The sequence below is a fragment of the Physeter macrocephalus genome, chromosome 20 (genome assembly GCF_002837175.3).
Source record: "Physeter macrocephalus isolate SW-GA chromosome 20, ASM283717v5, whole genome shotgun sequence".
Taxonomy (NCBI): domain Eukaryota; kingdom Metazoa; phylum Chordata; class Mammalia; order Artiodactyla; family Physeteridae; genus Physeter; species Physeter macrocephalus.
This window is the reverse complement of record NC_041233.1, coordinates 23,759,361-23,769,415: the sequence shown is the minus strand read 5'-3', so window position 1 is coordinate 23,769,415 and position 10,055 is coordinate 23,759,361. Positions and strand designations below refer to the sequence as shown.

Here is a 10,055-nt window from a genome sequence, read left to right as displayed (position 1 = left end):
CTGCTGAGCCTGCGCGTCCGGAGCCTGTGCTCTGCAACGGGAGAGGCCACAAAAATGAGAGGCCCGTGTACCACAAAAAAAAAAAAAAAAAAAAAAAAAAAAGAACTGTCTGGAACCATTAAAGAGATCCCAGGGACTGCCCAGTCTGTGGACTGCAATGTTGATGGCTGCCACCCTCATGACATCATGGAGGACATCAACAGTGGTGCAGTGGAATGCCCAGCTAGTGAAGGGGACAGCAAAGGAAAATATTTCAATAAAGGATCATTTGACAACCAAAAAAGAAAAACATCAGATATGTGCATGCACAGAGGAAAGACCATGTATGACAGTAAGAAGGCAGCCATCTGCAAGCCAGGAGGAGACAGGAGAAACCAAGTCTACCAACACCTTTTTCTTCTTTTTTTTTTTGGCCGTGCTTTGCTGCTTGTGGGATCTTAGTTCCCTGACCAGGGATTGAACCCAGGCCCTCGGCAGTGAAAGCAGGGAGTCTTAACCACTGAACCACCAGGGAATTCCCAAGTCTGCCAACACTTTAATCTTGGACTTCTAGCCTCCAGAATTTATTGAGAAAATAAATGCTGTTGTTTAAGCCACCTAGTCTTTTGTATTTTGTTATGGCAGCCCTAACAAACTAATACACTTGCTATAATGCAGAAGGTAATCTACCTTTCTTCTTTTGAGCCAGGCATTAAAGAGATTCACCAAAGTGTAAAACAGTAACAATACTACTCTTATTAATTTGTTGTGTGTGGGGGTGGGGAATATAATTTTTTTCATAAAATATGTTATTTTGTTAATATGGGTTTGGTATCATTATTTTTAAATACACTTTTTTAATTAAGTTTTTTTTGAAAGATTTTTTAGAGTAGTTTTAGGTTCACAGAAAAATTGAGAGGCAGGCTTAGTTTTATTTTCAAGTACAGTATATCATTGTCTATACTGTGTATCTCACATAAACAAAAACAAAAGTTCTTTGGGGTCCTCAGTAATCTTTCAGTGTACAGGACTCCTGAGACCAGAAAGTTTGAGAATTGCTGCACTATACTGTCACTTCCTTCCAAATGGGATCAAGTGATACATGGTTTTCTATAATGAGCTTTTCTTACCCAGTAATATGTAGTAGATCATATTAGTTTTCAGTAGATACAGATCTACATTATTTTTAATGTCTGTACCATAGCCTGTTGTATGTATTATAATTTAACTAGTTGATCCGTAACTAATGGACCTTGACTTGGTTTCCAGGTTTGGCTATTATAAATAATTCTGGATTGAACATCTTTGTGTGTTTGTCTTTTTATTTCTGTGAGGTCATCTAGAAATGAGATTAAATGGTTTTAAAGATGTGGTTAAATTTAAGTTTCTTATTTGGAAACTGAGGTTCCTTCCTCCATTTTGTATTGCTAAATATTAAATACAAACAGAAGAAAAGCATGAAACATATGTACCATTTATCAGTTACACCCAGCAGCTCTGGGACCCTTTCGTTTGAAAAGGCTGACCTGCCAGTAAGTCCCTCAAAATTTAGGAAAACCTTTTCTTCTTTCTTTTTTTTTTTTTTGGCCTCTCACTGTTGTGGCCTCTCCCGTTGCGGAGCACAGGCTCCGGACGCACAGGCCCAGCGGCCATGGCTCACGGACCCAGCCGCGGACGCTCTGCGGCATGTGGGATCCTCCCGGACCAGGGCAGGAACCCGCGTACCCCGCATTGGCAGGCGGACTCCCAACCACCGCCACCAGGGAAGCCCCCTTTTCTTCCTTATAAACAATAGTTATTGTCCATTTTCTACAGCTTTTTTCTCCCTCATCTGGAAATTTGGATTTTCCCTCCTAAATAGCTTTACTATTGGATTAACTAACAGTCCTGGACTGTTATTGATTTGCTTTAAGCCCAGGGCTAATATGACCCAGCTTGAAGGTGCTACAGAAGGCAGGTCCCATTGGAGGAGTGTGGGAAACATTTTGACCTTCAGGGGTCTGGAAAGAGCTATTGTCTTATTGATGGGCATCTTGTTAGTGCCTTTCCAAACTCTTTATTGGGCAACTGTAGTAATTTCAGAAGACCAGGGACTTCATAAGATAGTATTAGAATGGGAAAGCTATGACATCTAGGATCTACCTCCTCAATGTCTTGGAGACATGTAATTAGGTTTGCTAAAAGACGAGGATTGAAATGGAAAAAGTTGGCAAATGTTAGTACGTATTCCTTTTCGTTGCAGTGCACGGGCTTCTCATTGTGGTGGCTTCTCTTGTTGCAGAGCATGGGCTCTAAGGCGCGCGGGCTTCAGTAGTTGCAGCACCCGACTCAGTAGTTGTGGCACACGGGCCCCAGAGCGTGTGGGCTTCAGTAGTTGCAGTGCGTTGGCTCAGTAGTTGCGGTGTGCAGGCTTCAGTAGTTGTGGCGTGCGGGCTCAGTAGTTGCAGCTCGTGGGCTCTAGAGTGCAGACTCAGTAGTTGTGGTGCACGTGCTTAGTTGCCCCATGTCATGTGGTATCTTCCCGGACCAGGGTTTGAACCTGTGTCCCCTGCATTGGCAGATTCTTAACCACTGGACCACCAGGGAAGTCCTATAATGGTTATTTTTTAAGTGAACTTGAGTTTACTAAATTGGACACGGATGAGAATCCAGCTTCATAATGACACAAAGCTTGGTTCAGGTTTGCTCTTGCACTGTGCGCTTTACCTGGTGCCAGAGAGAACCTGATGGTACCAGAGGGGTATTGAGTTAAGGAACACCCTCAGATTCTGTCTTGATGCTTACAGGAAAATGGATAGCAAAACCCAAGGATGCTATAGGTGAGAAAAGGGGCTGCTGTCGTGGTTGTTTATCAGTAACTTTTTTGTTGTTATTAATAAAATGATCTCTCAAACAAAGGTAAAATAAGACTACTGTGTGAAAAATCATCAAGCTATCTACTTTGTCTTATGCTTTTTCCAGTGTTATGCTTCAATTTAAATATTTGTTTAAAAAAATTTCCTCATCCAGGGGCTTCCCTGGTGGCGCGGTGGTTGCGCGTCCGCCTGCCGATGCAGGGGAACCGGGTTCGCGCCCCGGTCTGGGAGGATCCCACGTGCCACGGAGCGGCTGGGCCCGTGAGCCATGGCCGCTGGGCCTGCGCGTCCGGAGCCTGTGCCCCGCAACGGGAGAGGCCACTGCAGAGGGAGGCCCGCATACCACAAAAAAATAAATAAATAAAAAAATAAAAATAAAAGTATACGAATGATAGCCTGGGGCTGAGCAACAAAGGAGAGATGGACTACAAATAGGCATGAAAACACTTTTGGGGGTGATGGAAGTATTCTACACCTTGTTCACAGGAAGGATTTTAAAGATGTATATATCCATCAAAATTCAAATATGTGTACACTTTAGATGCAGTTGTATGAAAATTATAAATAAATAAAAGCAATTTTTAAAATGGAAGCAAATAAATCATCAACGTATAGTATGTCCTCAGGACTACATATTGGTGTAACTATGAAAATGATTTTTAACTGTTGATAATAACATCTTTTAAAATGCTATAAAATGAGTAGCCTGATGGATTGATTTATTTAGGAAGATCAAACCTATGTAAATGTATACATGCAAAAGAACAAATGAAACTGGAAGAATACGTGTTAAGATATCTTTCAGGCTTTTTTCCCCTACATTTTGTAAATTCCAAACATTCTATAAATGAGAGAGATTCTTTTTGTTCTAAAACTACTTTTAAATGATGTTGATATGATAGAGATGGTGGGATGAGGGAAGAGCCAGGAAATTTCTGTGTCCCTTTTCAGTATTACTTAGGTTCATCATGCTTCTTCTGAAGAGACTCTCTCATGAGCTGCCTGCATTGCTTCTCGAGAGTCAGATGGGTAGAAGACAACCAGTAGTTAGGCATCACCTGTTAATCTGATAGTAATTGAAGCTGTAGTATTAAAGAAAAAAAAAAAAGGCAACATACACAATAATGGCAATACACATTGACAAGGCCGGCAAATATATTACTATTGAGATTACTTGCTTCAGTATACCAATTGGTATAACCAATAGTGCAATGTCCAGTTGAAGTAAATAAAAGAAACTAGTGTACTATATTAAAAAGTAATGGTACTTCAATTTGCTTTATAAATAAAAGGGTTAGAACTGTAGAAGACCTTATAAATCAGAGGCCAAAAAAAAAAAATGTTGCCAGTTAAGACAGTAAAACAACAGAGATGCTTATTTAGGTTTACACACCAATTTTGGGCAGAAATGAGACATATTTCTCAGAAATAGGCTTTTTTATTAAAGCATAGGTTTCATTCATCTCTGAAACCTTACTATACTAAATTTAAGTAAATTTTTGTGGTGATTTTTCACTCAAAATGCCTGGGAGAGTGTACATTTTTTTGATACATTACTTATGTATCATTAGTTCCTGGATTACAGATAACAAATCAAATTATTATATTTTCATGTGATTTGCATTTACATTAAAAAAGAAATCCTCTTTTTCAAGTTCCCATTCAAATTAAATAGCTGTATCACCTTAAAATCATATCTAACGTGTATAATATGATTCCCACAATCACAATAACACATTCAAACAAACTGGCTTTGTAAAATGTAATAGAGGGAAAAAATACTTTTAAATTTTAGCTTCTAGAATTCTCAGTCTTTTCTTTCTAGTGATATAAAGGTCAAAATTTGACAAAAATAATTATTTCTCTTTGATAGCCACTAGTGAAAAAATAGTCTTAGGAGCTTTTGTGTTCCTATGGGCTCTAACTAAAACAGTCATAGTGTCAACATTCTAATCACTACATTCACGCGGTTGTCATCATTCCCTTAACCAAACATGCTGATCTTAAATCCCCTTGGAGTTCATGTCACTGTACAGAATTAACCTGTTTACCCTGGTGAGAGTGAACTTGTAGGTTCTGATCAATGACAAGAATTTTCTTTTTCACCGATAAAGAAAATGTCAGTGTTTTCACAATATTTTAGATATCTTTTGCAAATAGTGGGACTCAGCAGGCAAGTTAGAGATGATGAATTCTATTCATGATATTACAGTTAATTTTTTATTGTGGCTGAGTCTCACATTAGATGTTGCTATTGTTAAAAAACAGATAATTTTAGTTAGAGGTTTTAGGATATATATATATATATATATATATATATATATACATATATAGTCAGTGATCCTTGATATTTAATTCTATGATACATGTTTAACATTTTCTTGTTTTTAACTTTTTTTTCCTCTGGTTGAAGCAAGACTTCAGCTCAAATATTGAAATCACTATTTGTGGGTATTTCCAAGGAAATTGTTAAGCGAAATATTTAAAATTACAGGTTTCCTGCAGATTTTTTGCTTAAGAAAATCCTGGCACTCCATTTTCTGGTAGAAATTTTTTGGAGGAGTGTATCTGACATGCTGGCTTTCTACCAAAAACCATAGATACATCCTCTTTCAAATTTCCTAATTAATATATTTCATATTATATGTTTCTGATCCAGTTTAGCTGTTTTAAAAAGCTCAATAAGAAATATAAACTAATAATATAATTTCAAATTGGAAATAAACATTTAACTAATTAACATATTCTCTTAATATCTATCTTCAGTTAGTCCGTTTTAAATGTAAATTTAAAAATACTGAATTTCTGGAATTTTAAAACCCATGAAGGAAAATCTATAATAGTTCTGAAAAAAGACATTGTTCTTCATAATCAAAGTACTGTTCTTAGGAAGGTAAGTTAAAGCCACTAAGACAGGTAATAACTATCACAGGGGGGGATGTTTGTACTCATTAAACTTTATAACACACCACTGCTTTTCACTTTCACTTTTTCTTTTTTTTTTTTTTGGCCTCTCACTGTTGTGGCCTCTCCCGTTGCGGAGCACAGGCTCCGGACGCACAGGCCCAGCGGCCATGGCTCACGGACCCAGCCGCGGACGCTCTGCGGCATGTGGGATCCTCCCGGACCAGGGCAGGAACCCGCGTACCCCGCATTGGCAGGCGGACTCCCAACCACCGCCACCAGGGAAGCCCCCTTTTCTTCCTTATAAACAATAGTTATTGTCCATTTTCTACAGCTTTTTTCTCCCTCATCTGGAAATTTGGATTTTCCCTCCTAAATAGCTTTACTATTGGATTAACTAACAGTCCTGGACTGTTATTGATTTGCTTTAAGCCCAGGGCTAATATGACCCAGCTTGAAGGTGCTACAGAAGGCAGGTCCCATTGGAGGAGTGTGGGAAACATTTTGACCTTCAGGGGTCTGGAAAGAGCTATTGTCTTATTGATGGGCATCTTGTTAGTGCCTTTCCAAACTCTTTATTGGGCAACTGTAGTAATTTCAGAAGACCAGGGACTTCATAAGATAGTATTAGAATGGGAAAGCTATGACATCTAGGATCTACCTCCTCAATGTCTTGGAGACATGTAATTAGGTTTGCTAAAAGACGAGGATTGAAATGGAAAAAGTTGGCAAATGTTAGTACGTATTCAGAACTATGGGACATCATAGCCATCTCTTCCCAACCTGAGGGAAGAAGAGCTAACATTTCAAAAATGTTCACTATGTCCAGGCACTTAGTATGTAAATTTGCATGGGTTTCACAGCAATCTTCTGAGATGGGTGGTGTCATTAATTTATAGATAGAAGATAGATTAAGTATTTTGCCCAAGAACCCAGCTAGTAAGAGGGATTCCATCCCCAGTCTATATGACAACAGATTGCTCTTCCATTATACACTGCGGCTGTGCACAACTGGGCAAGGCAAGCCTGCTTTATTTACTGTGAGATGAAGACATCAATGGCCAGGACCTCATTGCAGCACCACCTCTAAATCCAACTGCAAAGAAAAAGAAAACATGGAAAGGGAGCTGTTGTTTTCTGTTTTCCCAACGGACCCCAACCCAAGCCATTGATGCATTCAGAATTCCCAGGCAAGCCAGACCCAGGGTGACTATGAACCTTTCAACCTGTGTTTCTTTCCTACTGATTAAGATCATGTTATTCATTGCCTTTGATTTTTTTTTTAACATCACAGCAGCCAAGTTTTTTGTTTGTTTTTGTTTTTTTTTTAAATAAAAACACAGTCTAGGGCTTGGGTCCCAAAAGTTTAATATGTTTTGTCCTGTCAGATTATCTGTTTCCTCTTCAATTTATTTGTGATGTAAACCTCACCCCATTTCTGCTCTGATCCTGGGACTGTGCCCAGAAATGTGTATGTCAACACATTTCTAAAGGCAATGATAAGGATCACAATTTTAACAAAAAAAAACACCTCAAACAAACCCAGCCTCCCCACACCCCTTTCCCCAGTGGCTTATTAAAATCAACTGAAGTCAAAACCATAGCAAATGTGCGTTTTTCAAATTTACCTCAAGGCAGATGAAATGGCCAGACATTTGCCTTTTAGGGTTGCCCTAAGAAGAACTAACAAAAGGGGTGACAGCCCTTAAACAGTTGCTTGGGGAGGAGGACATCTGCCTCTGTTTTACCAGCTATTCAGTGCTCAGGCCTTGCCTTGAAAAGAGCATGTGGGGCTGGGCAGCAATAGTTCTCAGGCAGCCAGTTGTTATATGGCTTTTGTCTTAACGAAGCCACCCATTACTGTAGAGCCATAACTCGCAGGAAGCCAGCTGTCAGGGCTGTGGCACAGGCCCTTCTGGGTGGGAGGCAAGGGGAGAGAAACAGTGTCTGTGGCCAAATTCCCTTTTAGACACCTGAGCCTGACTTTGTAACCAGAGAGTTTAGTCTTTTCCTCACTCCCATCTTCCTGAGGAGACCTGGCACCCTTCTTGCTCTCCAGCTTTGGAGAGACAGCAGGGACATCTCCGGATCTAGATTCCTTGGTTTGCAACTCCCTAAGTGCTGGGCTGGGCTGGGCTGGGCTCTGCGGCGGCGGCGGCTGGCTGGCGTTTGGCGCTCTGATCTAGCGCTTCCCTTTGAAATCTACCTCCTCCCTTTTTTTTTTTTGAAAACCAGGTATGATGATGTCAAACGTGATGCTGATGCTACAGTTACAGACACGGCCCCTGCTGGCGCAGCCTCTCTGATTCTCTCTTCCTCTCCACGTCCGGCGCTGGGCTTTTTTTCAGACAAGTGCATCTCCTAACCAGGTCACATTTCAGCTGCGACCCACTATCCGTCTGTCACCGGAGTCAGACCGCAGGAGGAGGGCTGAGGAAGACGACGGCGTTTGCTCCCCCAACTGCGGGGTGGGAAGAAGGACGTTAAAATACTGCAGAAGTCAAGACCGCCACCCCCCCACCCCAGGTCGAATTCAGACCACGATGCGCGCTCCGGGCTGCGGGCGACTGGCGCTGCCGCTGCTGCTCCTCACAGTAGCTGCCCTGGCCGAAGGCGACGCCAAAAGGCTCAAGGAGGGCGAGACCCCCGGCAATTTCATGGAGGACGAGCAATGGCTGTCGTCCATCTCGCAGTACAGCGGCAAGATCAAGCACTGGAACCGCTTCCGAGACGTGAGTCTGCGGGGCCGAGAGGGCTAAGGGCTGGGGATGGGGGTTTGGGGAGGGAGCCTTGGAGCAGAGACCCTGGGGCCGGGAGTGGCGGCTGCACGTCGCAGCCACAGGCTCCCGCGGCCCAGCCGGTTAATTGCACCAAGAGTAAACAACGAGCACCCACCGGGCTCCTGAGACCCCTCCTCATGTACTCCCCAGTCCGGGAGCTGGCGGGCTTGGGACCCCCAGTCCCGCACCCGCCCACCGCGAGGAGTTGCTCTGAGGGGCGTGCGTAAGCCGACGAGGTCTCCCCTTCAGGCTGGGTGCGGAGAGCGGTGCGGGTTGCAGTGGGGCGGGGGGAAGGGGGCGGAGGGGAGTAGGGAGGGAGGGGCGGGGACCCTGGCTTTGCCTGGGCTCATCCAGAGGTTACTACTTCCTATGCATTTAAGCACATGTATCATGTTGCTAAGTAATTTTTCACAAATGATAACAGCTAATATTAGCAGAATGCTCACATTTGTCATTTATTTGTGAATAATGTGTGTTTATTCATTAAATCTTTACAAGCCCGCTTAAGTTGGTGTTATCATTAACCTCATTTTAGAAACTGAGGTTTAACAAGGTTAAGAAATTTGCCTGAAATTTGCCTCATAAAGCTTGTATCTGTGGTTCTTAAAATGTGGTCTTTGTACCCCTCAGAGTCCCTGAGATCCTTTGGAGGGGTGGGAAGGTCCTACTATTTTCATAAAAATATTAAGGCATAATTAGCCTTTTTCACTCTGATTCTCTCCTGAGTGTACAGTGGAGTTTTCCAGAGGCTATATGATATGGTAACATCATCACACTGATGGTTAATAGAATATATGTTTGTATATTTTTGTGTTTTCTAGAATTTTGTAAGTTGGTAGGTTTAGGTTATAGATACATGTTTTTAGAGAGGAACTCAGTTTGCTTTTAGTACTTCTGCTGTGCCTTTTACTAGCTACTTCCCATTATAGCTACTATTATGGGCTGAATTGTGTCCCCTGAGAATTCATATGTTGAAGCCCTCACCCCCTAGTACCTCGGAATGTGACTGTTTGGAGATAAGGCCTTTAAAGAGGTGATTAAGTTAAAATGAGGCTGAGGCTGTTAGGGTGGGCCCTAAGCCAGTCTGACTGATGTCCTTATAAGTAGAGGAAATTTGGACACACAAAGAAACATCGGACCTCTGACTACCGAGATCAGCTCCCTGGGTCTGTCTCCAAAAAAGTTTGGTTGATGAGATTGCCTAGTAACTGGTGATTGGAAGGGTCCGAGAATGACAGTGAAACTGACCAATTCAGAACAGACAGGGCCAGACTGAGGAAGTCCCTTCTGCCTCTGCCCTGATCATCAAAGCCCTCAAGGAATGACCAAGAGACAGAAAGAAGCAGAACATTAAGCACAGTGGACATACAATTTTTGATGAGATTGTCAACATTGCCCAACAGATGTGGCACTTATTTTTAGCTCAAGAACTGTCTGGGGGCTTCCCTGGTGGCGCAGTGGTTGAGAGTCCGCCTGCCGATGCAGGGGACACGGGTTCGTGCCCCGGTCCGGGAAGATCCCACACGCTGTGGAGCGG

General features: G+C 42.3%; 1 protein-coding gene across 1 annotated transcript in view; it reads left to right on the top strand.

Annotated features, from left to right (window-relative positions):
• The first annotated feature begins 8,052 nt into the window (after window positions 1-8,052).
• Window positions 8,053-10,055, top strand: part of SPOCK2 (SPARC (osteonectin), cwcv and kazal like domains proteoglycan 2) — a 7,362-nt gene continuing 5,359 nt past the window's right edge. The window contains exon 1 of the mRNA XM_028481479.1: window positions 8,053-8,470. Coding sequence (XP_028337280.1) covers window positions 8,282-8,470 — 189 coding nt within the window. The 5' untranslated portion in view covers window positions 8,053-8,281. The remainder of the gene's footprint in view (window positions 8,471-10,055) is intronic.